Source organism: Meriones unguiculatus, chromosome 18 (assembly GCF_030254825.1).
Source record: "Meriones unguiculatus strain TT.TT164.6M chromosome 18, Bangor_MerUng_6.1, whole genome shotgun sequence".
NCBI classification, from domain to species: domain Eukaryota; kingdom Metazoa; phylum Chordata; class Mammalia; order Rodentia; family Muridae; genus Meriones; species Meriones unguiculatus.
In genome coordinates, this window is record NC_083365.1 from 13261262 (window position 1) to 13288812 (window position 27551).

Here is a 27551-nt window from a genome sequence, read left to right on the forward strand (position 1 = left end):
AGGCACTGTCCTTTGGTACCATAGGGACTGAAGCTGAGTGCTTTGCTAAGTGGGAGGCAGCTTTGAGGAAGACAGATCTCGGTGGAGAAAAGTTCCCCTTAACACAGGGCTTATTTGACACCAGAGTCACCATCACATTACCTTCCCCATGCTGAGGCCCTTTGCTACAGTTCCTCCTATTACAGTGACCCACCCCCAACTGTAAAATGATTTTCATGCGAGTTCAGGACTGTAGTCTTGCTATAGTAATGAATCATAATGTAAATGTCTGTGTTTCCCGGTAATCTTAGGTGACCCCTGTGGTCCCAAGGGGGGTCATAGGTCACAGGTTGAGAACTGCCGATCTAAAAACACGAGGCTCTGAAAAGTGTTTTAATGAGTCATGTAATAACCCGTGAAGCAGCTCTCCAGGCCCTTGTTCTGTTGTTAGAAACTGCAGCAGAAGCCATGGGAGGAGTCTCTATCTTTGTCTCACAGAAGAGGCCAGGGACAAACTCCCCTCCAAATGTCATACTTGGCTTACCACTAAGCCAGGGACACGCTTCATAGCTGATGTCAAGACAAACACAAAGATTAGATGGAAAGGGGGGAGCTGGATTTTTTTTTTTCCTTTCTCTCTTTTGTCTGATGCAGGGTTTCATGGGTCCAGGCCTGCTTCAAACCGGCTATGTAGCCGAGGTATGGGCAGCCACGCTCAGTTTAGTGCTGTGCCAGAAAAGGAACTTAGGCCGCATGCGTGCTTGACAGTATTGCTTCCGGCTGAGCTCTACTCCTCTCCTCATCCTCTTCTGTTTAAAACATGGCTTCACTATGTCATCCAGGCCGCCCTCAAACTCAGAGTCCACCTGTCCCATCCCCTAGAAATGTTGTTGTTGTTGTTATTATTATTATTATAGACAGGGGTTCTCTGTATTATTATTATTATTATTATAGACAGGGGTTCTCTGTGTAGCTTTGGCTGTCCTGGACTGACTTTGTACACCAGGCTGGCCTCGAACTCACAGTGTTCCGCCTGCCTCTGCCTCCCCCCAGTGCTGGGATTAAAGGTGTGCACCACCTTGCCTGGTTTAGAAATATGTTTTTAAAATGAAATGTATACAAAGCTATGTTCCTGCAGATCACTGTGTTTTTGGACACTGAAACTCCTCTCAACCCATCTAGTTTTTTAAGTTTTAATTGGAATGGTCTCCCCATGCCACCCACTTCTCAGAGCTGGACAGAGTTTTCCTGCTTCGTTTATCTGGGAGACGTCAGTCACCTCTGGGTTCTTCCCGCTGAAGAATGCCATGGAGTGAAGGGCAATTTGAGCATTCTCCTGAACACCCCGTGGCTAGGTGCCATCCTTACCAGCCTCCCCTGTGACCAACTCATACCGAAACTACTGGAGCAATGCTGCATGTCATCTCTCTTACTTTCTCCATCCCCGATGTCCAATCTGGGCAGAAAGAGGGCTGTTCTTACCGAGAGGGTGCCCTCGTGCTCAGGGAGAAGTCGGATGGGCAGAGGGTAGAAGCAGACTATTCCCACAGCCATAAAACCAGGGCATGTTTTTGAGAAACGTTTTCTCTAAAGCAAAGACACTCTGGCAAAAATCTATGATTTAATGCTGAGACCTTGGTCTAGGAGGATCCACTCGGGGTTACCGGGCTCTCCTGCAGCCCTCTGAGGAGAGGACTGGTTGGACTGTGGGAAAGCATCACGGTGGGTAGCTCAAGGGGCATGAGACCATGACAGATTCAGAACACGCTCAGCCAGAGAAAGCAGAACAGTTGGCCACTGTCTCTGACACAGGCATGAGCTCCTCTCCAACTTCAGCTCATTCAAACTCACGCGGTCACTCACAGAACATTCTGTGCTGTCTCCTAAGGGGATAGGGGTGGGCTTTAAAGCAGAAAAAAAAAAAAAAAAAAAAAAAAAGGTAGAGTGAAGGTGGCATAGCATTTGTTTTGTGGCTTCCCTTCGGTCCCAGCCCGGAGCACAGCATTGCTCCAGAAGCCTGGGCAAACAGGCAAAGTGACTGGGAGCAGGACAGAGAGGAGAGATGACCGTCACAGCTCTCGCCCACAGCTGTATCCTTAGGGAAGAGGAAGCAGCCCAGGTCTCAAACCCCAGTCCCCCGACTGCCACGGCGTCCTTAGAAGTCATAGCGAGACACAAAGATGGTGACCTTCGACACATGGTTGGCCTGGAAGGAGCGTTCCAGGTATTCCGACATGTCAACGTCCACCTCCAGAGTCTGAGGCCCCTCCAGGGTCTGCACAAGGATGAGCTCCCCCGTCTGCCGGTCTGAGCGCTGCATGACAAAGTGGCCACGGCTGTTGCCACCCACGATCCCGAAGCGCAGGCTGTTGGGCCCGGGATGGCCGGGGACTGAGGCTGTGGCCATGCGGAAGAGCGTGATGGGCGTCTTCAGGTTGGAAGGTAGAGAGAGGTAATGGAAGGATATGGTCTTGGGCAGGTGACGACACGGCCTGCTGTCCATGGGGCAGGGGTTTCGCTCGCACTGGCTGGAGCGGAGGCAAAATGGACACGGTTAGACTTGGGAAAACTCAGACCAGGTGCCCCCTCGAGGAGGCCGCACTCAAGCCGACTCTAATACCTGGGAGTCACGTGCGCTGATAATCATAGGGGAAATGGAGGCTCAGAGCGCCTCGCTCCTTCCGGTTTCCTGCGTGTGATGTGATTATCCCCTCCCTCTCGAGGCTCTCGGAATCTAGCCCGGCCACACTGAGGGCCGTGCATGCCCAGCCGTGGGCGGGCCTGGGTATACTCACAAGGGGGACGTCTTCACGTAGCTGATGTTGCCGCTGCCCTCGGGACACTCTGGGCTGACGCACTGGAAGCCGCCTCCGGTGTTGATGCACGTGGTCCCCCGGGGGCACGTGTGCTGTGGGCCCACACACTCATCAACATCTGCATTTCAGGAGACACAAGGGGGTCTGCTGGGGGTCGTTCTGCTGCTTTATTCTGATGCTACTTACTGGCCCTCAAGATCTGGTCACACCTATCCTTATTTTGTAAGCCTGCCTAAGACGCTTTACCTCATTGGTTGATTAAAGGCCTATACCTGGGCAGGGCAGAATGGGGTAGGCGTGGCTGAGGTTCCTGGGCTTTGAGGACAGGAGAATCGTGGGAAACAGGCAGGAGAGAGGAGGAAGAAGAAGAAGGATGCCATGATGGGTTAGGCCGGAGAAGAAAACACTTGGGCCTGGAGAGGGACTCCAATAAAGGAGTGGAAACCAGAGGTTCACATTTGGGCATTTTCCTCAATCACTTCTCTACTTTTTTTTTTTTTTTTTTGAAACTTGGTCACTGAGCCTGGAGCTCACTGGTTCTGCTAGGCTGGCTGGCTAGTGGGTGTCAGGGATCCATCCACCCCTTAAAGCAAGAACCTTGTCAGGAATTCTGTTTTCTTCTAACCTCTGGAATGAAGGTCAGAAGTGCTGTAGGACTGTGGTGGTGAATCCCCCTCCCTGGGATGCTCTCTTCCTTTCCTTCCTTTGCTGTGACAAGTGACAGCAGTTCCTGACAACACCAAGTGAATATTGCCAGTCACCTGCCTCCTTCTCAGCATCGAGCGCTCTGGAGTCTCCTTCTTAAAGATTTATTTATGAATGTTTTATATAATAGATACATATATATATATATATATATAAAATGTGAGTGCTGACTTCATGTACATCTGCATGCCAGAAGACGGCATCGGATCTCATTATAGATGGCTGTGAGCCCTACTGTGGTTGCTGGGAATTGAACTCAGGACCTGGGGAAGAGCATCTGGTGCTCTAACCACTGAGCAACCTCTCCGGCCCTTGAGTCTCCTTTCTTGCCGGTGGTTGTTCTCACACTCAGATTCAAACCTTTAGGTGCCTCCTTAGCCTCACCCCGTACCGAAAGCAGACATCTCCACTCGCTCACTTCTGAGAGTTCTCTGCGCCCGTTACAAACACCCAGTGAATTTACCCAGTGCGAGGATGTCCCTTGCTAAGCCCACGTGACCCCATGTGGGCTCATGTGAGTCCTGTGAGGTGGATGATGTGGGAGTGGATGGGGGAAGACAGATGGAGGGGTGGCTGGGGAGGAGAAGTGTCGATGGGTGAAGGTGAGGATGGCTATGGGTCTCCAGCTGTCCACTCCTCTGACACTTCCACTGGCGTCCAACAGGGATGCCACCAGGAGCCCTCTTTACAGTCCAAGCCAGCTTGCTGCTCAGCCCCCTGCCCTTTCTCTTTGCCTTCTCCTCCAGTAATTCAGAGCCGTTTTCTGAAGCCTGCTGGGTCGTCCTCAGTGTCCTCAGTCCATGAAGAAATCAGGCCTGGGCATCCTCCCAATGGGGGGGGACACTGCCTGAAGCAGCAGGATTTCCCTAGAGGAGCCTCCCCCCCACCCGCCGTAGCCCCAAGTTCCAAGGTCTAGAAACAAGCTGAGCAGGAGGAGACCCTGCTTTGCTTCTGGGCCTGACTCTAATATAGCAGTCCCAACTTGTACATGGTATGACTCACCTATGGCCAACTATAGTTCATTAATTTTTAATAAGTTTTATTACAGTCCATTATAGGTGTTTATCTTGCTATTAGTTGTTGCCAAATATTTGCTCTAATTTATAAAGTAAACTCCATGCTAGGTATCTACTATAAGACAGAAACATTGTGCATGAAGGGCTAATACTATTCAACTAAATTTGGGTGTGGACTCATCGGTAAGTCTGGGCCACTGTGTTCTGACTGTGCGAATGCAGAGATTTGACGTCTCTATGTTTTTTAGTCTCTGGGTTTGTCTTCAGAGAAGGGCGTGGTAATAGAAGGCCTCCTGTTGCTATGCCAAGGTCCACTAGATTTGTCTGGTGGTGACGATGGTGACCACAGTTTTCAGCCTCTCCTTGCTATACCCCACTCCCAGGTACCTGCATGCATTCCTTGCTGATGAGGGTGCTTATTTGAACCCTGTCTGGACAGAGAAACCTCAGCCCTGTCTTTTGGGGAGCCACAATGAATGAGAGGTACTGAGGTAGAACCTGAGCCAGGTACTTTCCACTTACAACCCAGGCTCCAAACTACTCTTTGTTCTTGGGACTGTGAATGGGCTGAGAGCAGAAATAGCAGCAGCAGCAGCAGCAGCAGCAGCAGCAGCGGCAGGTGCGAGTGGTGACCACGAACCTCATGGTCACCTGTCTCTATGCAGTCTCACTCACCTTCACAGCTCTTCCCATCTGCCAGGATTCGGTATCCACTGGGGCAGGTACAGCGGTAGGAGCCAGGGGTGTTCACGCAGGCATGCATACAGAGCCGGGGGCGTCCTTCCTTCCCGTAGATCTCACACTCGTCCACATCTAGGGACAAGAGTGCCCATGACCCCGGGAGGCTACGCGGCCTCCACGTTTGGCAGCTATGACTAAACAGCTGGATACAGCAATGAGCTGTGTCTGCAGAAGGGCATCTGGGATGCTACCCCTCGTCCCCCGTCTAAGACCAAGAGGGATAAACGGGGGAGTGGACGGAGCTGACTCTGGAGGGGCTCTTCCGCCCAAATGGGGGAACTCAACAAAGGTTAGCAGGTCAGGTACCCCAGTCAGAGACTAGAACCAGGTTCAGACACCCGTCTTAGCTCTCATCTGCAGCAATGGAGAAACGGAGCAGGAGAGCCCTGCAGCCTATCTGGCCTGTAACTCAGTCAACTGGAATCTCCGGTTGAGGCCAGCCTGGGCTGTATATTGAGATGCCTCTTTATAAGGGGTTGGTGTCTTTCTTTCCGATGCTATTGAATGGGCCCCTTAGCGTCTCCTGACCAGATCTCAGGGTGGAACTGCTGTCCAGTGTTACTAAGGAGTCTCAGGCTGTGTCCACATCCGTGGCCCCGTCTGCCGTAATGAGCGAGCTCCTCCCTTGCCACCAGCCCACAGGATTTTTGCCGGAGGTGGGAAGAGGGTTGTACCCAGAAAGGGCCTTGCGCAAGTGCTTCGGAGAGTGAGTGCGGACGTTAAGGCACCTCACAGGTCTAAGACTACGCCCAGGAAGACCCTTTTGTCCCACCCCGCGCTCCGCCCCTTCCCGGGCTCACGTCCTCGCGGCTCCTCCCGGGGTCCCCGCGCCCCCGCGGGGCCCGAGCCTACCCTGGCAGATGCTGTCGCCGCCCGAGGTCCCGCTCAGGTGGAACCCCGCCTCGCAGCTGCAGTGCTGCTCGCGCTCCACCTGCGCGCAGCGCGGGGCGCGGCTGAAGGCGGGGTCGCCGGCCACGCCGCCCTCGGGGGCCGCTGCGGGAAGAAGACACGCTCGGAGCCTGTCCCCCTACCCCAACCCCGCACCTCCCTTCCCCCCCCAAAGGGGCGAGACCGCATCTCCCAGGGAAGGAATGACAAGTGAGTAACCCAAACAGAGCCGATGCGGACAGGACCCCAGAGATCTGAATGCAACCGCGGGGCAGCCAGTGTGAAGTCTGAACTTCACCTCGAGAATCTTGCACAACTCCCACCATGCAGTGAGCACTAGGGGTTAAAACTCTGAGCCTCCACTGTCTGTTCTACGCGTGCTCGTGTGTGTGCGCTGCGCAGGTGCACGTGTGCACACAGTGTGCACAAGCTTGTGGCTTCTTCAATGTCTTGAAGGTAGTTGTTTTATTATTACAGTTTTCCCATCTTTCTAAGAACAAAAATTAGTTTTATAATAATAATAATAAAAGGTAAATGGATTAAACACAAACCAACCAAACAAACCAGGATCTCATTTTGTAGCCGTGGCTAGCCTGGAACTCACTGTTGTAGACCAGGCTGGCCTCTAACTCCTGCCTCTGCCTTCCAAGTGCTGGGATTAGAGGATTTTTTGTTTATTTGTTTGTTTGTTTTGTTTTTAAGACAGGGTTTCTCTGTGTAACTTTGGCTGTCCTGGAACTCCCTCTGTGGACCAGGCTGGTCTCAATCTTGGAGTTCCATCTGACTCTGGAGTCTTGGGATTAAAAGGGTGTACCACCACCACCCAGTAGATTTTAAAAACTATTTTCTTTTATGTGTGTCTCCGTGTATACATATTTACAGCCCGTGGTTTGCTCGGTCCCTGTGGAGACCAGAAGAGGGTTTCTTGATCTCCCTGCAAATGGAGAGTTAAAGGTGGCCTTGAGCCACCACGTGGGTGCTGGGAAACCTTGCCCTCTGCAAGAACAGCAAGTGCTCTTAACCTCTGAGCATCTCTCCAGCTCTGGTAAATGAATTCTTAAAAAATAATTCATGTAGTTATTCTCAAGGCTGAGGCAGGATCACCTGAATCCAGTTCAAGGCCCGCCTGGGGCAGCAGAGCCAGGCTTAGTCTCAAAATAATAATATTAGGGACTGGAGGGATGATGGCTCAATGGCTAAGAGCCAGACCGACTACTTCAGAAGAGTTGAGTTTGATTCTCAGCGCCAAAATCCAGAGGTTCATAACTGCCTGTGACTCCACTTCCAGAAGGTCCAAAGCCCTTTTCTGGCTTCCATTGGCACCAAGTGTGGCATTCAAGTGTGCAAATCCGCATCCACATTCACACATACATACATACGTACATACACACACATACCCACAATTTAAAAATTTTAAATATATATACTGGGAGGCAGGCATCAACTAATAGGAAAGAAAGTTCTGGGTGTGCCCGTCTGTCATTTCTGCATGTGAACCTGCTCACTCCTTACTTTCCATCTTTGGAGAAGACTCCAGTCTTGGGAAGACTTCATAAAACGATCTATGGCTGTGAGGAGTGATGACCCAAAGGTCCCACAGCAGAAGCCCCCCTAACAACGGGCATCTAGTGGCATCACTGATGCTTTTCTGCTCTTCTTTGTACACACCACCAGTGGGTTTCCGCAAAAGTCCTGCCTCCCCACAGAAGAGCTGTAGGGGGCCTCTGGGGGCACCTTCCTCGGGAGAGAGGCTCTGGCAGGCCTCAGTCCCACTGACTCATCAGGGCACATGCAGCAGCCAGCTCTCGGGGCACCATTTAGCCCTGACGTGGGGCCGGCTGCTCTACAGGGCATAAAATGGTTTTGTTTTATTTGAGGCAGGGTTTCCTGTATTCCAAGCTGGACTCAGACTCTGCCTCAAAGCCCAGGGTGGCCTTCAATACCTGATACCTCTGCTTCTTCTTCCCAGGGGCTGGGATCACGGAAGCTCACCATGGCATTGTGTGATGCTAGGAATCAACCCCACGGCTTCCGGCGTGGGAGGCAAGCACTCTATAAAGCTACCTCCCCGGCCCCAAGAGTTTGTTAACTTTCCTCTCTGAATCTTACACTACCCACCAATGCCCTTTCCCCCAAAGGGGTCTACCCAGGAATGAAGGCAGCCAGGCATCTTTCAGATTAGACTTCTTGGCTGGAGAATAGCATGCAACCCCCAACCCATTCTTCATAGATTCCTTATCACTAGGTTCTCTTACGATGTGCTGGGGCTCACTGATCAAATGTCTGCTTATTCTTATTTTAAAATACCCCGGACTGCTGGCTTTGCAAGGTGTGGTGGGAACATTGGAAGGAAAGGTGATTCTGCTGGCAGAGGAAATGCTAACCAGACAAAGGTACCCCAGCGTATCTTCCTAGGTTATGGTCCTAATTTGCAGGCTGTTAAGGTGTGGTTTGTCTCTCAAAAAAGGGGGAGGGGATCAAAACTCTGGTTATAAAAAAAGAACTCCAAGTGAGTACCTTAGAGTCCCAGAGGAATCAGCTAGTGGATGGGAACCAGAGAGGAAAAGCTTGAGCCTACAAGAGGCACAGAGTCCCCCCAACGTCTGCCTTTGGTGACCATGACTGGCATCCTTACCAGCCCCAGGAAACACCCTTACCAAGCCCCATGCTGGCTACATACCAGCCTGGGTCTGATGCTGGCAGCGGTTCCCAGTCTTTCCCGGAGGACAGATGCATCTGTACTGGTTGACGCCCTCCACACACGTCCCGCCATGGTGACAAGGCTGGCTGGAGCATGCGCTGACGTCTAGAAAAGGATGACAACGCGCGGTTGTGGATGCTAGCGCTGAATCAAACAGGAACTAACAGCGGCTTTTCCCTTACGTAGGGCCACTCCAGCTTCCTGCCTGGCCTGGTTCTGGTTTGTTTTGAGACAAGGTCTCGCTCTGAAGCTAGGTTGGCGCCCTCGTTTGTGATAATCCAGCCTCAGCCTCCTACCACCGTGTTGTCACCACCCCAGCTTTCCCTCTTCCCGCCTTGTCCTTACCACTCTCGTGGGAGCTGCAAGGGGCCTGAGGGGCTGAAACGTAGGCCACGGCTTCCCTAGGACCTGCCCCACACTGTCCCCACCCGCGCGGCTCCGTGGGCAGCACGGCTCACGCTCCACGAAGAAACACGATGCTGTGATTTATGGGGGTGTCGTGCACACAGCTGTAGCCAGGTGTTGGCATCTGCCTGTGAGTGAAGCCCTTCTGCTCTGAGGTGGATCCCAAGCCGGCCTAACCTAGGGTCTTCCTGCTTTCACCCCCTGAGTGCTAGAATTAACAGGTACATATCTCTCTGCCCACTTTTCTTTGATGCTTGGGGAGGCAACCCAGGGCCTGGGCATGCTAGGCTTATTCTACCAACTGAACCACATCCCCAGATCATCTTTCAAGGGGGAGCTAAATTCCAAGAAAGGGGAGAGGGACAGCCCATTGGAATATCCAGAGATGGGGAAAATTGATTCTCGGAATTTATACTCGGCTCCCCTGGGCTCCGTCAATAGCGGATCTATTGACCGTTCCATAGTGTTGCTTAAGGGCATAGTGCCCAGGTTGCATACTCACTGCTCAGCAGAGGAGTGAAGATAAGAGAGAGAAAGAAAGAGAATTTTAAAGTTCAGTAGATTGACCTCAGAGCTGGGGAGCTCAGCAGTTGAGCACTTGAGGCCCTGGGTTCAAATCCTCAGTACTGCCCACACAAAGAAACCATTGACTTGAATTTCTGCTTTTTTTCTGCGTGGCTTATGGATGGTTTGTTTGTTTGTTTCTCATTTGTGCTTTTTTTGTATTCGTGCCTTCTCTACAATACATTTTTATAAAATGCCTTACTTTGGAAAAGATAATTTTGTAGAACCTTCCCTGCTACAAATGCCTCGGGCCCCATTTAAGCACCTGCGCACACAGCCATTTCCACCCAGGAGCAGCCTTGTCAGCTCTCGGATGTCACTGCAGTGCCGGGGAGGGAAACCCGAGAACAGACGGGTACTGGCCTAACAGCAACCTTTCTCTAGTCTCCCAAGAGCACGGAGCAGGTGCTTTGCTTCCAGCGAGAACCATAGCCTCACTCTGGGTCAGATGGAAGGGACCTCTTGTGACTGCTTGGGGGTTTCTATTTTAGCTAGAAGGATTCAGGCTGTCCAAACACTGTGCCAGGGGAAGGAGCCCCTTCCATTGCTCTGCAACCTCAGTCTGGTGACGTTTCCCCAGGCAGCCTGTTTTCGGATGATCAATTTCCAGGACTTCGTGTGAGACCTCACCACACACAAATGTCCCCCTGAGGTCAGTATCCCAAGGTCTCTCAAGATGCAACCCTACCTTTGCCTACTGGCCCCTCTGCAAGTGGGCAGATCAATAATCCATGAAGGCCTGGGCAGGAAGCCAGAAAGTGAGCATTTATACCCCTCATGCTGTGGTGTCAGCATGCCCACAGCCATTATCTGTCTCTGGGGAGACTCCACGGAGGACACTGACCCGGGCTTGCACCTGGACCCTTTGGGGGGTTGGGGGGTGGCTAGGGTGACATCAGCTTGATAGAGACATGAAAAAAGTACATTCATTTCCTCACAGGCTCCAGACAGACTTTCCGCATTTCTTATCTTGATGAGCAGTCAGAGGTATTCAATGGCCCGACGCCCAGGCTGGCAAACGGTATCTATATCCCAACTGAAGGACAGTTGTCATCACATTCAAGAGTGTCCCAGGCTGTGACATTCAGCTATGACTTGAAGAGGGCAATGGCAGTGGTGGTGAGAAAGGCTGGTAAGCCAAGCCTGGGTACAGTCCTGTTTCCACCTCTTGTATCATAAATACTTACTTATTCCTCATGAAAGTGAATACTCATATCTACATCTAACTTTTTTCTCTTAAAAATATTTATGTATGCATGCATGTGTGTATGTATGTATGCATGTATGTATGTATGTATGTATGTTTGTGAGGCAGAATCTCACGTGACCCAGGCTGGCCTTGAACTTGATATGTAGCTGAAGATGATCTTGATCTCTGATCTCCTGTCCCTGCTTCTTGAGTTCTAGGCTCATAGGCAGGCACCACCATGCCTGGCTTATGTGATACCGGATACTGAACTCAGGGGGAGTCTTCCCAAGAGCCCCCAAAGCTATAAAGTTGGGAAGAACCCAAGCTGAACACACACACACACACACACACACACACACACACACACAAATAAGATGTGGTTGTTCACACACACACAAAGCCACCACGAGGCTAAAGAATTTACTCATCAGTTATGTTGCTGAGAATGTCTCAGCGACATTCTCATCCTCATTTCTTTTCTCTTTTATCCTACTTTGTTTCTGCACTCTGCATCTTGTTTCAGATTTTTCATTATTCCAGTGACTTCATTTCTAAGGCTTTCTCAATTGTATGTATGTTGCTGTTTAAAAAAAATTTTTTTTTGCATTTCTTTAATTTTTTTTGGAGGGGAGACACATGAATGTCACAAGCGGAGAGGTTAGAGAATAACTTTCTCTTCTTTTCTTTTCCAAGACAGGGTTTCTCTGTGTAGCTGGCTGTCCTGGACTCACTTTGTAGACCTGGCCTACAGGCTGGCCTCTAACTCACAGAGATCTGACTGCCTTTGCCTTCCTGAGTGCTGGGATTACAGGCGTACATCACAGTGCCCGGCTTATCTTATGATCTTATGTGTTTGGTGCATTGCCTGTATGTATGTACGTATGTATGTGCATTATATGCATACAGTTCCTGTGGCAGCCAGAAGAGGGCAAAAGATCCCCAGGTACTGGAGCTAAAGATGACTGTGGGCTGCTTTGTGGGAGCTGGGAATCAAGCCTAGGTACTCTGAAAGAGCAACTAGTGCTCTTAACTGATGAGTAAATTCTTTAGTCTCTTGGTGGCTTTGTGTGTGTGTGAACAACCACATCTTGTGTGTGTGTGTGTGTGTTCAACTTGAGTTCTCCCCAACTTTATAGCTTTGGGGGCTCTTGGGAAGACTCCCCCTGGAACTAAGGTTTCCAGTTGAAGAGTCCTGGCCGGGGTGAGGCTCAGAGTGCTTGCCTAGCATGCATCAGGGTCTGGGTTTGGTCCTCAGCACTGTATAAAGCTGGGTGTGGTAGTCCACACCTGTAGTCAGATGCATGATATCTAAGAGAGCCCAGGGAGTTAAAGGTGAGATAGACAGTTTACGCCCAATCAAGCTGACCTGTAACATTATTTCAGAAATATGTGAGCACAGAGAACTAGCCCTGAATTTTTCTTGAAGAATCAACTAAAAAACCTCAGAAGGAGGACCCAAGAGACACTCCCCAAGATGTAAAAGACAGGACAACCAGTTAAAAATATGGTGCTGGTCTGGGCTCCAATTCAAATATTGTTAAAAATATGTAAGAAAATAGGGAGAATTTTAATTAGATAGTTTATGACATTAAGAGGTTTACTTTGTGAAAATTACTGGAGTTTTGGTTTAAAAGATCTTCCTTTTATACTCTTATATGTTAAAATATTTTTAGGTTTATTTTTATTTTATGTGTAGGAATCTTTTGTCTGCATGTATGTATGGGCACCACTTGTATGTAGTGCCTAGACCCCCTGAAATTGGAATTATAGATGACTGTGAGCTGCCCTATGGGTGCTGAGAACTGAAACGAAATCCTCTGCAAGAGCAGCCAGTGTTCTCAACATCTGAGCCATCTCTCCCAAACCTCACTTCTCCTCTCCTCTCCTCTCCTCTCCTCTCCTCTCCTCTCCTCTCCTCTCCTCTCCTTTCTCCCTTCCTGTTTTTCTTTTTCTTTTTGAGGCAAGGTCTCTGTATTATGTACCACTAGCTGTCCTGGAGCTCTCTGTAGAGCAGGCTGGCCCCAAACTAACAGAAACCCACCTGTCTCTGCCTCCTGAGTGCTGGGATTAATGGTGCCTGGCTTGAATTTTTTTTAATCAAAAAAATGTTTAAGATGATTGTAATAATATATAAATTATATGCTGCACAACAGGCTTGATACAGAGAGACAGAGAGAGACAATGGAAGAGTGAAGAAGAGAAAGGAGAGATGGGTGAAACACTTCAGAAAAGAAAGTCAGAGAAAGACACACACAGAGAGAAAGAGAGACAGACAGAGAGAGACCAAGAGAGAGCAAGAAAGAGCCGGAGAGGGAGAGGTGGGGTGACGGGTAATAACACCGGGTGGGTTCTATCTCTCACAGGTGGAGCAGGTGATGACATAGGATGACGTAGGTGGTGACATCGGACATTGCCAGTACCCTAAAGGCCGCTGAGGACAGACCAAATGAAGCATTGATTGGCCCTGTGGGGAAGTGCTTCAAGATGGTGGTGAACAGCAAAGGCCTTTACTTCTCGGACTTTTCCTTTGGTTGCCCCTGGGGCCAAAGGATCAAACTGAAGGGCTCTGGCTCCCCCAACTCAGAAAGCCTCCTCAACCCTAAAAAAACATGTTGGCGGGCTGGAGCTAACACTCAGCTGAAGAGTGCTTTCCTACTATGTAAAAGCTTTGGCTTTCCTCTCTAGCAGCACCAAAAATAAATAAATAAATAAATAAATAAATAAATAAATAAATGTGCTTGCAGCAGCACTAAGGAGGTGGAGGCCAGAGAATCAGAAGTTCAAGGCCATCCTAGGCTACTTACTGAATTCAAGTCCAGCCTGGGTTACATGAGGTTCTGTCTCAAAAGGAACAAGAAACACAACAAACACCCTTGACAGAGAGAAAAGGGAAACTCAGGAAGCCAGATGGCCGCTTTCCATGGTGGACTTCTGGAGCTCGTCTGCCCACTGCATCTTTAATGGTGTCGTTATGTATAATTTCCTTCTGTGCCAAGTAGGGTTCATCACCCATTTTCCAGTCAGTTGACTGCAGGGTGGGTACAGGCCAGTTATTAAGGTGCTGCCAAGCGTTTCACTGGCACTGACGTTTCATGTCTTAAAGTAAACGGCTGTAATTGAGATTATTGTCCCCCGTGGTCACAGCACACAGTGACTGAACCTGACGGATGTGGAAAGGGGCAAGTTCAGCAGCTGCTGGGGCGGTTCTGACACTGGTCATGAGATTGCTGAGCTCCAGGCTGATGGAACTGTCTTGGCAGGAGAGGAGGCGTTCTGAAGACATTTGTAATCGCCAACCTCCACCCCCACCCCTTGGCTCTCAGAATACTAAGACAATGGACAGCAAGAGTTGGAATTTTTCCAGGAATCTCATCCTGGGGGAAAGGAAAAGGCTAAAGTTTGGTGCCAGTGAGAGGAGGAACTTGTATCCCAGAAAGAGATTGCAAACAGTTTTTTGTCGTTTGAGTGTGTGTATGTGTGTGTGTTATACATGTGTGTATGTTAATGTATGTGCGTGGGGGGGTATTGCATGCCCGAACCATCATAACCATGACCAGTGGTCAACATTGTGTGTATTCTCTATTGCTGTCCACGTTTAATTTAGTTTATGTGAATGGTGTTTTGTCTGCATGCATGTTTGTTCATCCTGTGTGTATCTGGTGTTCATGGAGTGCAGAATAGAACATTGGCTCCCCTGGAACTGGAGTTACAGAGAGTTGTGAGCTACCACACAGGTGCTGGGAATCGAACTCAGGCCTTCTACAAGAGCAGCAAGGGCCTTACCAGCTGAGCCATCATTCCAGTCCCTCCACCGGAGCTTTTGAGAACTCACAGGGTTTATCAAGTTAGCTAGACTAGCTGGCCAGCAGGCTCGGGGGGGGGGGGGCCCGCCTCGCTCTCTGCCCCAACTGCAGTGATTTCAGGCACACACCATCATGCCCTGCTTCTATGTGGGGCTTTTGTGGGGGACCCAAGCTCAGGGCTTTTAACCCTGCACAGCAAGTACTTTACCCACTGAGCCAGCTCCCTAGCCCCAGGAGTTCACGCAGCTTGACAACTTGTCACACCATCTTCCCTGGAGAGACTAAAGCCCAGATAAAGGTGATGGGCTATGCCACGGCTTGACAGTGGCTGCTCAGTATGTCAACTGCTCAGTTATGTCCTGTCTTTAGATCTCAACCTCACCAGGACCCCAAAGATGGACTTGGTGAGGAGGTCACTGGACCTCTTTATTTGTTCCCCTTCCCAGTGTGGCCACCATGACTAGATCCCTGTTTGCCATGATCACTTGTCGTTTAGTTGGCCTGCCGAGGATGGGTGGGCAAATGTAGGCCATTAAGGCTGCCAGGGTTCACTCAGGCTCTGACCGGAACAAGTCCTGCAGCACTAAAGCCTCATTCACGCAATCAAGACTGTCACAGTTCCCCGAGAAGATCCAATAGCAGGTCTCTGGCATTGCTGGGAGGCCCTGGCTGAAGACAGCATCCATGAGCGCCAGTGCAGGAGAGCATGCCAACCTGGGGGAGGCTGAGCCTTGCAGCTTGTTGGTCCAGTTGGCTGTAGCATCCAAATAGTTTGTTCCATCAGTACAGGGTAAGCACCTAGGTCCAGTTTATACTTAGTGAGATGGAAAATACCGAACATCTCATTTTGAAAAAAAAAAAAAAAATATATATATATATATATATATATATATATATATATATACTCACCTTATTCTAACCAACTCACAAGTAAAGCAGCCATTCAGACACTGGCTCAGTCCTGACTCCACCCATCTCTGTGAACTTCTATATAGCTAGAATGGCCACTCTGGAGCCATGGAGCTTCACTGAGGCTTTTATACCTTCATTATTAATTACTTTATTATTTTATTTATTTAATGGTTCTAGCTACTTCAATATTGAGAAATTCAAATTCACTTATCCACTCCAAAAAAAGTACATACCATACACACATGCATACATATATGACACACATATATGTGTCTCTCTCTATATATATGTATATATGTATATATACTTGATCACACACACACACACACACATATATATATGTTGAAACCAAAGGCTCATGTGTCCCTTTGCCATTGTTCTGTGTGTCCTTCTTCATCACCTAATATTTGGGGGAAAGTTTGAAAATATTCACTTATGTTATGTTATGTTATGTTGTGTTGTGTGCCTGAGTGTGTGTCTGTGCACCATTTGTGTGCAGCGCCCACAAAGGCCAGAAAAGGGGTGTCAGCTCTCCTGGAACTGTCTGCTTTAAGAACTCGGAGCCCTCTAATTAAACTGGACTGACTGGCCAGTGGACCCTGATGAGCCACTCGTCCCATCTCGCTCCAGTGCTGGGGTTACTGACACACACACCATTGCACATGACCTTTATGTGGATGGTGGGGATCCAGGCTCAGGCACTGGAGGGTGCTGACCGCTGAACCCAGAGCCTCTGCAAGAACTCGCAACTGCTGCATCTTTTCTCCAGCCTCTTGGGGGAAAATAACATTTATTTATTTATTTAGTTAGTGTGTGTGTGTGTGTGTGCGCGCGCGCGCATGTGTGTGCCACAGTATGCTTGTGGGGTCAGAGGAAAGTCTTTTTAGAAGCTGGTTCTCACCTTCTACTATGATGTAGGCTCCAGGGATTGAACTCAGTTCACCAGTCAAAAGTGCTGACTCCCTCCATCCACAGATACTCAGTCCAGGGACAACGTGGGGAAAGAAGAAGACCATGTCGACCCTGACATGGAGGACCACAGACAGACAGATGTCCATGACAGGACAAGAGACAGAGAGATGTGGGCGTACATGCTACAGAACACAGGCAGGCAGATCTGGCCAGAGGTGGCTAAGTCAATGGACCTGACCATGCTGATGTAGCCAGACTTAACGCAGAGAAAAAACCCACCAAGGGTCTGCAACTTGGTCTGGAAGTTAAGACTACAGATGCTCAGAGCAGGGAGAACAGTCCCTGTGTTCGCACCTCTGATGGGATTTTATCATCCGGGAGGTGTTTAAGGGGATGGAATTCTCTCCGAGTCGGGGTGAACAGCAGGCACTGGCATTTCTCCAGGTGTGTTTGCATGGTTCGTGGCTTTATCGCCCGGATGGCGTCTAGTTCAGGCTAAGAGCTCACACCTGGCAACCCTTTAGCTACCTTTCCTTCCAGGAGGCGGGAAAGGGCACCGCTGAAGGTCTCAGCTCCTCTTGTCAGTCATCTTGAGGTACTATGCTTTCTGAGGTCTCTTTGTTTTCAAGATTTTTAGGTACTCAGGGCTATTGATTGTAGCATATCGGCAGGGCTCTCGTCTACGTGCACAAGGCCCTTGGTTAAGTGCTTAGTAAGCACCAGGGGTTTGAGACCAACACATAGAGGCCCTGCCTCAGGTGAATGCACACTCCACACCCCCCTCCACAGTGCTCTTGTATTTGTGTAAGAGTTATGCTCCCTTTAGCCCTGGCTGAAATCATTTTGCCTCAAGAGATGTTCCATGGATGCCTAAAAATGACTGATAGCCATGATTCTTTTTTCTTCGATTATGGTCTGCAGGCATTTGAAACACCCATAAATTATGTGTGCTGAGCCTCAGTCTTCTCTATGTCAAACTGTTCTCAAGCCCAGTGCAGACAAACCGTTCCCCCCCCCCCCCCCACTGACTGGAGAAGGCATCTCCTGGAGCTGTCCATACCAAGTCCTAGCCTAGACCCTAAGGACTGAAGACTTTCTTCTTCCCCAAGAGCAGACTGCACCCCCAGGGCAGAGCAGCTGTCTCCTCCTCCAGTTCCTTCTCTACAACAAGGCAGACCCACGCTCTGACATTGATAAGATCCAGTTGTTTTTCATTTTCGTTTTTGAAGCAGGGTCACCCTGTGTAGTCCAGGCTAATTCAGGCAGCCTACCTGCCTCCACCTCATAAGTGCTAGGATTCCAGTTGGAGACAATAAACCCAGCTATGAGCCAGTCTTTTGTTTGTTTTTTTCTTTTCTTTTCTTTTCTTTTCTTTTCTTTTCTTTTCTTTTTTCTTGCTTTTTTCTCTCTTCCACCTCCTCCTCCTCCTTCTTTTGACACAGGGAGAGATCTGCCTACCTCTACCTCCCGAGTGCTGGGATTCAGTCTTGCACCACCGCTGCACACCTTTAATCCCAGCACTCGGGAGGCGGAGGCAGGCAGATCTCTTGAGTTTGAGGCCATCCTGGTCTACAGAGTGAGTTCCAGGACAGCCAGGGCTCTGAAGAGAAACCCTGCCTCTAAAAAAAGCTGCTCATGATGATGGAGACTAGTCAGGCCTGACATAGAGGTGAGGGAGCAGACACGTTCCCCTGGTTGTTGGCTGAGGGATGACTGAAGAACCGTGGGGATGGGAAGATGGCTCAGTGGATGAAATGTTTAGACTTTGGTAGCAGGCTTCTGTAATCCCAGCTCTACTCATGAGATGAGAAGCAGAGACAGGCGAACCCTGGAAGTTTGCTGACCAGCTAGCCTGGCACACACAGTAGCAAGCAACAAGAGGTCCTGTCTCATATGAGACTGAGGGCAAGGGCTGACACCTGGGGTTATCCTTTGACCACTGCGGCATGTATTCAGCTGAACTCAAACACAGGAAATGCACAAGTGTGTGTGCTGTGTGTGTGTGTGTGTGTGTGTGTGTGGTGTGGTCAGGGCAGAATGGCTGTACCTCTGCAGTGGGGCTGCTCGCCGGTCCACGTGCCATTAGCCAGACACACCACGCTGCTGGGCCCAACCAGCCGGAACCCAGGATTGCAGGTGAAATGGACTTCGTGGTCTACTAAGTACTTGCTTCCAAACTTCTTGCCGTCAGGAGGGTCGTCTAGAGCGGGGCAGGAAACTGTAAGGAGAAGAGGAGGGATTAGGAGGCCTGCCACTGAGCAACAGTGGAATCATGGATGTCATTCACAAGACCTCTCTCTCTGTTGAGTGACTGCTGCAGGCTGGACATGGCTCTGGGCTTTCTAAATGCCACATCTCAGGAAACTCTCCCAGTCTTCTTGGAGATGACTAGAGCGTGCTGTTGGCCTAGTGAAAGCTGAGGAGAGTGGGGCTCAGAGACACAGAGGGTCGTGTGTGCAGGGTCTCGCTGAGTGTGAGACTGGAGAAGCCATCACTCATTGTCTCTGCCTTCCTCTTTTCTCCAGACTGCTGGTATCCTAAGCCTCCTGAACAGGTTCAGCCTACCTCCAGGCCAGACCCTTTGTTCTGTTCTTCAGGTCTCCATCCCAAACACCAGACAGATCCCTGGCAGATAGCATGCATCTCTGTCCCCAGGTCACTTTCCTCTTAGCATCTGTGACTCCTGCAGTGTGCCTAAACGTTTGCTGTTCATGTTCTCTGCCTCAGTGAAATCTGGCCTGTGGTCTTTCTGTATCCCCAGCCCCAACCAAGAGCTTGGCACACAGAGTATGTTCTATAAATGAGCCTTGAAAGAAACGTGATTTCCCGAACCTCTGATGAAATCCTTCTCTGGGAAATGTTACCCCGCACAACAAAGGAGACCCTAAGAAAATGGAGCTATGGGGTGCAATGATGGCTGCAATGATCCCACAGGCTCCCATCTCCTGTCCCCTGTGCCCCTAGGCCAGGAGAAACCCAGTGCCCACCTCTAGGCCTAGCGGGTGTGAAAGATGTCACCAGGAAACTGTGCCCCAGTGTTAGAGCTCTCCCTTAGTAGGGGGAAGCTGAAGTGTCCCATCGTACCCCAAACAAGCAGGACTTGCCCTTGAAACTCTTCTCCCCACCCATACTGGATGGACTCCCTGGAGAATGAATCTTCAGGCGTGATAAGCCAGAACATGCTGGTTCGTGAAAAATGAACACATGCTGTAAGCGCAGTGTGCTGGGTAGGTCAGGGTGGAAGGATGTGCCTGTGTGGAGGCCATATGTGGGAAGCATCCGGGCCTTCCAGTCTGAAAAAAAGGCCATTACACTAAAAATAAAAACAGGACCCAGAGCAAGACCAGGGTTGACTATGCCCTCTGGGAGGTGAGGTGACATCACCCACACTTGCAGAGTGATGTTTTTGACAATTCTGTGGGGATCACAGAATTGTAGCTATGTAGCTCTTAAGCCTAGAATAAAAGGTACAAGGAGAAATGGACTGGGTGTGGTAACAAACCAGTTAGTGGGAGGCAGAGGTGGTGGGATTTTGAGTTCCAGGCCAGCCTGAGCTATATATTGAGATCCTGTCTTGAAACAACAAAACCAAAAACCGGGCCTGGAAATGCAGACCATAATCCAGCAATTGGGAGGCAGAGGCCGGAGCATCAGGAGCTCAAGATTATCCTTGGCCACACAGCAAGTTTGAATCCAAGTGATGTGCTAATCTGGGCTGAGTGGGTTGTTCAGTGGTTATGGATGCCTGATGCTCCTGCAGAGGACCAAGGCTCCAGCGCCCTCCTCTGGCCTCCGTGGGAACAAGCACATACGTGAATACACAGAGACACACATAAGCAAATCATTAAAAAACAAAGCGCGCGCGCGCGCACACACACACACACACACACAGCAAACTGGACGTGGAGAGTTGCAGGGAGGGTTCTTGAGTGCAGTTCTTGGCCTGAAGGTTTGGGACCCACCTGGAGGGGCATCTGGGGCCACTTTGATAACAGAGCTTTGCAGCGCGGCGAGCCGGCTCTTCATGCTCCGGATGCCTTCCGCGAAGCGGGTCTCCTGGCCCTTCAGCAGCTGCTGCAGCTGGCGGATGGTTGTGAGGAGCTGCTGTTTGTTGAGACAGCTCTGGGGAGAGGAGAGACCACCGTGGCTGGCCCCATCCTACCGTCAGGCTCCCGTGCCTGTAGAAGTCTGCAAGGGCGCCAAACTCCCTGGCGCCTTGTAGAGCAGCCTCCCGGAGGCACCCCGCCTCCAGAGACCGCATCTCAGTGGTTCCCAACCTGTGGGTCTCGACCCCTCAGGAGTTGAATGGCCCTTTCGCAGGGGTCGACTAAGACCATCTGCATGTCAGATATTTACAATTCATAGCGGTAGCAAAATTACAGTTATGAAATAGCAACGAAGGGAATCTTACGGTTGGGGTCACCGCATCGTGAGGAACTGTATCGAGGGGCAGCATCTGCCGGGGTAGGTTGCTAGTGACAGCCCAAGTACACGTATCATAGCCCCAATTCACCCCCAGGGCAGAACTGGTGGCTCGCTGACTAGGTGGTTTAAACAACCCTTTGAACCCAAAGGCTCTCATAATGACTGGTCTGTCACTCCAAAAGACACACATTCCTCCCGACTCTAAGTTAAGACTCTGAATTCCGGCCGGGGTGAAATTTTCCTTTCTTTCTCCATCAGACACTTTGAAAAACAAGAGAACAGTGGCAGGCAGCGAGGTCTGGTGGGGTTGCTACGCTTTTAAAAATGTAACAAGTCAAAAAAAGGGAAACTGGAATAAAGAAGTGTTCAGTGCAGTCAATTTCCAGTTTTGACTGTTTTAATAGCTTAAAAAAGAAAAAGAGGAAAAGGGAATTGTACTCAACATTGACAAAGAGTGTCTGACTTAAAGTAATATAAACGTCATGCTGGATGATAAAAATTGCAAGGTTTCCTTTCCGTCTCTATTGCTTTTAAGAGTCAGGACACCAGAGGGATGGCTCAGTGGCTAAGAGTGCTTTCTGCTCTCACAGAGGACCCGCGTTTAATTTCCAGCACCCGTGAGGAGCAGCTTGCAACTGCTTGGGAACTCTGGGGGATCTGATGCCCTCTTCCGGATTCTGAGGTCATCTGCCCTTACACATTCCCATACCGGTCACCCCCCATTCCCAGTTGTGTGCACACAATTGCGTACAAACACACACACGCACATGCATGCATACATGCAAACATACAACCCCTTACACACATCCACAGATAGTTGAAATAGAAGAAATCTTAAGGAGAAAAGAGCTGGGAAGAGGAGGGTGGGGTGGATCAAGGCAAAGGAATATCCAGCAAGGAAAGAGGACCTTGAACTTGGGTAGCTGATTCTGTGCTAAGGTCATTCTCATTCACTTGGGAACTGTGTGTCACGAAGCATAATCTGACTGACCTGGCTTGTGGTTCTTGCAAGAGAAGAAAGGCAATACATCAACTTTGTGATGATGCATGTTTTAGGAGTATGGATCATCGTTTGTTTTTTCTTTTTTCACTGAGTATCAGTTGTGTGTATTGTCGTGTGTGTATTTGTAAGTGGAATCATGTCCTAAATGGTATTGACACAAGCTGCAAAAGACATCCATTTTCCAGGGGCCACAGCAAGCACCTTGGAGTTTTCAATAAAAGCATGACTTGTGGACTAAATTCAATGGACACTTGACAAATACGAGTTCCCAGTTGCCCCTGGAACTCGTGTGCTGTGTGAATGTTCATGCCTGGGGCTGTGTGTGCGCAAGGGGCTGTATGTTGATGTTTCTGTCTTCCTCAGTTGCTCTCTCAGTGACCCTAGAGCTCACTGATTCCAGTAGACCAGCCGGCCAGCAAGCTCCAGGGACTCTCCGGTCTACCCAGCTTTGAGCTTACAGACTTGTTAGCTTCTGACGAGGCTGCGGGAGGCCTGAACTCAAGCCCTCATGTTTGTGCTGTGATCTTTACCCGGATCTCCAGCCCCACGTATAAGCTTTATAATTAAAAGGATTGTGTTAAAGCCAGTGAGGCAGCTGGGCAGCTGAGGTATGTGGCCCCCGCAGCCTGGGCAGTATCCAGCCTCTGAGTAGAGCTGCTGTGGCCACAACGGGCCACTCTCCCAGAGAGACTGCCAGGCCGCTGCACCTCGGAGCTTTCACCAAACGCATGACTCATGGGCTAGATTCAATGGATCCTTTTGACAAAATCGAGTTCCCAGCTGCCCCTGGAACGTGCTATCCCACAGGGGCTCCTTGGCCTCCACCATAACCGAGGCCTGAGGAGGCAGAGCCCGAAAGGCCACTTCTGGAAAGAGAAGTTTGTTTTTTCTACTTCCTCCCCCACTGTTGGCCATCCTTCCACACGAAGTCCTGGGAACCCGGTGATGACCGGTTCTTACCTGCCTAGCTTTGCATGGCCAGTCCACCCAGACCTGAGCTCCCACGCCTATCTTCCTGTGTCTAAAGAAGACGGATGTCTTTGTGGCTTGTGTCCATTCCATTTGGGACGTGATTTCGCTTACAAAGACACGATTCTCTTCTCAGACACTGCTTTGGCTGGCAGCCATGTGTGGAGAAGGCAGCCTCTATTTGTGCTCATTATTAGGATTATTTTTCTTAGTCCCCATGTCACACAGAAGCCGAAAGGCAAGTGGGTTGACCAAAATCATGTAGGCTGGGAATGGTAGAATCTGGGCACCTGTGACTTCCGACTTACCACAAGGCGAAGCCTCGTCTGTTCTCACATAACTTTATACGGGGGGGAGGGTGTCTTTTTGAGGATTTTGCACTGGGAATTGACACTCCTGGAGTGGGTTTTTTTAACTCCTAAAAAGTTGGAGATCTGACGACGGAAACAGGAAGTGTTAGCCTTAGGAGGTAACCCTCATCTCACAGATGTCAGCTCGTGACACCTGGGAGAGAGTTTGCTGGGCCAAGGGAGGCCCAGGGGCTCAGTATGGGAAGAGTTGGCAATGCCAAAGGCCTTGTTGGGAAGGGCAAACACATGGAAGTCTGCAGTGGAGCCCCAGGGCTCCAGGAAGTAAGACAGGAGGAGAGTGTACATGTGGGGGGGGGAAGGCCCATGTGAGGCTTCTCTAACCTCTATGCTGCCCCTAAGGACACCAGAAGCTTTATCCCTCCAGCTGCCACGGGCAGCCTCAGGCTGCGTTGACACAAATGGGAAAATGGAGCCAAGCGGAACGTTTGTTGAGGATGAGGAAGGCCGGAAGGCTTTCTCTGACCCGCCTCTGTCTGACCTGTCTCAGGGAGTGCTCTTGGCAAGCTGTCCTGCCAGATGAGGGGCAGGAGCTGAGCGAACGCATGCCTTCCTGGGGAAGGCTCGGGCTCCTCACTGCAGCTGCCGCTAACTGGGCAGGTCTCTGATCCCAAAGTGCTGGGCGTGGAGCTGGTGGGAGCCAGGCTCGGATCTGCTGCCCCAGTCCAGGACTAAGCCCACCCAACACTGGGGCGATGAGACTGGAACCCCTGTTCAACCAGGGCAAGTGCCCAAGAGGCCTGGCTTGTGGGGAGGAGTGGGTCATGCCCAGATGGTCCCCATTTTCAAACTGAGACAGTATTTATCATCTTACTTGATCAGAGAGAGCATCCAACTTGAAAAACAATTCAAAACACAAAACTAATCCAAACAGAGACACCAGTGTTAACCTCCTACTCCATGTTACTTTACGAGCCAGACCCCCACATGGTCTAGCCAGGCTAGATCACCACGCATGCGCACCTTCAATATCACCAGAGACTCTATTGTCAGTTCTTCCTTCTGTTGGGTGTCATGTTACTTTCACATGAGTGGACACAACATGTCTAATTCTGGGTCTCGACTTCACTTCCATTCTTCTGTGGACTTTGTTTTTTGTTTTTGTTTTTGTTTGTAGCCTGGAGGGGGGACTCCTTTCCCTCCATCTCTTCTGCATCCCTGCTCATAGCATAAATACCTGAGGCATGAGAATAGAGCATTTCCTTCTTCTCAAGTACAGCCTTTGCTGAGGTAGCTTGAGGAGCTGCCGAAGGCTGGAGGTAAGCCTGCGAAACTGCAAAAGGCTGACGGGCCAGTCCTCACAGGAAGATCCCAGACTCCAGCTTTGCAAGGTGAGCCTAGGCGTCCCTCAACCTTCTGCAACAGACCTCCCATTCTGAAGGGAAAATTCAGCAAGGCTGTGACTAGGCGTAGGGCAACCCCAGTCAGGGCTGCAGGAGGCCCCCACACCTCAGGAAGGGTAAAGGAACCAGCTCTGTCTGGACCCGATCCCACAGGCTTCTCACGGGACCCTCAGTGCCTCGTTTTTTTGTTTGTTTTTAATCTTTATCTTGAAGAGAATCCCCTCGGTTGATTTATGTATCTGTCCCCAACTATCCAGGCTGGAAGGGCAGGATGGTGGTCCAGCTCTTAACTAGCAAATTCTAGGTCATTAATTCGATCACCACAAAAACAAAAATAAAAACCAAAACAATGCAAAAATCTCAGGCTACACATCTAGCTTATGACATTGACAAGAAGCTGTGGGAAACTTGACTCTAGTTATTTTAATAACATCTAAGGTAAAACCAAGATGGTCAGGGAAATTTTTCCATTTCTGAGAGAATAAAAAGACCAGAAGCTATCTTTCTTTTCTTTTCTTTTTTTCTGTCTTTCTTTTTTGGGACAGGATTACTCTGGATAGCCCTGCCTCTGCCTCCCGAGTGCTGGGGTTAAAGGTGTGGGCCGCCACACCTGGCTTGGCGTTTCTCGTCTTGTTACGCCACTCTCAAAAGAGACAGCACTTCGCCTGATTCAAGCTCAGACTCAGGGCCGACAGGGATGCAGCCTTCAGCGAGGAGCGGGGTCCTATCATCAGCATTCCCAGGCATAGCTGGCTCTGGAACATGACGTCAGTGCTAAGAGCTGGGTGTAGGTGCCAGAGGTTCTAGAGAGTGAGGAGAATAGAGGTGGCTTACCTAGCACCCAGGTGACATGCATCTGTATCTACAGTGTGACGCACAGCCACAGACACTCCATCTCTCCCATCCTCCTCAGGGAAGTCCTTGTTCACCCTTTCGTAGTTGTCCCTCTCACATCTCCTCAAAGCCCCTCAGGGCTTGTTGTGTTCCCCTTTCTTTGAGAACCAAGCAAGAGAGACAGATACACTTTACACCCAGATCCCAACAGTTGAGCGAGGGGCCACAGCTAAGGATGGTGTGTCACTGCAAGATAACCTGTCCTCCCCCCCCCCCAGAACTCTGTGGGCCTAGCCCTTCCCACCCTATCCAGGGCTCCTTGCTGCTGGGCTCAATTTATAAATGAAGTCAAGATCCCACAGGCAAGGCACGTTGGGTGAGGGCTGTGGACGGTCCTTGAGGCTTTGCTTCACCCAGCTGAGGGGACCCCTCTTAGCGTGGTAACAACCTCCACAGTCACCTTGCCCATACAGCCTTGAGCCCTCAGGTGGCCACAGATGACCCCTCCGACTGGGAGGGCCTGCCTTGCCTGCTGCTCCCTCCTCGGCCACAGCTATGTGTCAAGTCAGCTTATTCTCGGCGGAAACACAGATGTTTCGATGCCTTTAGGTCTCAGAGAGGACAGAGTGGACTTGCCAACTCGGGCTTGCTGAGCCAAGGCTCGAGGCCCTCAGCATTAAGTCATGGCGAAATTCGTGCATGCGCTTTTCTCTAGAGCTTTACTTTCAGATCCAGTCAGTCAAGGGCTGTAACTCCTGCTCTGAGCACGCACAGGCAAGAGCAGAGAAAGTTCAAGGCGTCACCCTAGGCGCTGCCCACGGCCCCTGCATTAGTCAGGGCTCCCCAGAGAAGCAGAGGCAACAGGAAAGAAACTTGGCCCCCATAATTAATATACTAGGATGTAATTAATATGTAAGACACAACATACATATTTGATACATCATATTTTTTTTGTTAAGATTTATTTGATGTGTGTAGGCATTTGCCAGTATGTATGTCATACACCAAAAAGCATGCAGTGTCTGCGGAGGCCAGAGGAGGGAGTTGGAACTGGAGTTATAGATGGTTGGGAGCCACCATATGGATGCTGGGAACTGAACCCAGGTCCTCTGCAAGAGCAGCCGGTGGTCTTAACACTGAGCCAAGTCTCCAGCCCTGATATATATCGTGTGTGTGTGTATGTGTGTGCATGTGTGTGGTACCAGAGATGGAATCTACACCCTGGAGACAAGTGTCTACCACAGAGCCACAAACACAGCCTGTAGTTTTAATATGTCCCCTGCTGGCTGTTGGCGATTTTATATTCAAACCAAAACCTTCCTCCTGTTTTCTCAGTCACGGAAACAGTGACAGTGGCTTCTCCTGTTTCTCTCTCACCACTCAACAAGCTGTGTGGCAGACAGCAGGAGCCAATCCGTCCTGCTCTCTGTGACATGTGCTAAAGGCATACCATATGTCTTTTCTTCTATGCATTTTCTCCTTGTAATGTCCCGAGAGATACAAACATCTGTTGTCATCACTATTCCGAGAAGGAAACTGGGTCACAAGGGGCAGACAGATGCCCCAGGTACCCAGCCAGGAAAAAGCTGAGCAGGACGAGACCTGGGCCAAACACAGGAAGTCTATCCCACCTGGACCCTGCTGCCTTTTGTGATGGTGCCTGTCCTGGCAGCTAGCTAGGCTCCCAGGCCGTAGTCAGCAATGTGCATCCTTTTCATGAAGTTAGGAACAGATGCTCCAGGGTGATGCTGGCACAGTCAGGTGACGCCAGCACATTAATAGATTTTTACACTACATTGTAAATGACTGTACTTCTCCACAACCAATCTTTTTCTCTCTCTCCATCCTTCCTTCCCTCCATCCTTCCTTCCCTCCTTCCTGCCTTCTTCCTTCCTTCCTGCCTGCCTGCCTTGCTCACCCTTAACCCAGGGCTATTCAAGCCTCGTGCCCGGTAGCCTATGTTCCTACAGATGGCGAC

General features: G+C 50.1%; 1 protein-coding gene across 2 annotated transcripts in view; it reads right to left on the bottom strand.

Moving 5' to 3' along the window:
• Nucleotides 1-1588: 1588 nt before the first annotated feature.
• Fbln7 (fibulin 7) overlaps nt 1589-27551 on the bottom strand; it is a 32397-nt gene continuing 6434 nt past the window's right edge. The window contains exons 2-8 of one of the 2 annotated variants that reach the window (XM_021641944.2): nt 20594-20753; nt 18679-18849; nt 8826-8951; nt 6110-6250; nt 5192-5329; nt 2775-2913; nt 1589-2507 (exon numbers count right to left, since the gene is read on the bottom strand). In XM_021641944.2, coding sequence (XP_021497619.1) covers nt 2135-2507; nt 2775-2913; nt 5192-5329; nt 6110-6250; nt 8826-8951; nt 18679-18849; nt 20594-20753 — 1248 coding nt within the window. In that variant the 3' untranslated portion in view covers nt 1589-2134. The remainder of the gene's footprint in view (nt 2508-2774; nt 2914-5191; nt 5330-6109; nt 6251-8825; nt 8952-18678; nt 18850-20593; nt 20754-27551) is intronic. The other variant, XM_060371456.1, reaches the window with a different exon arrangement.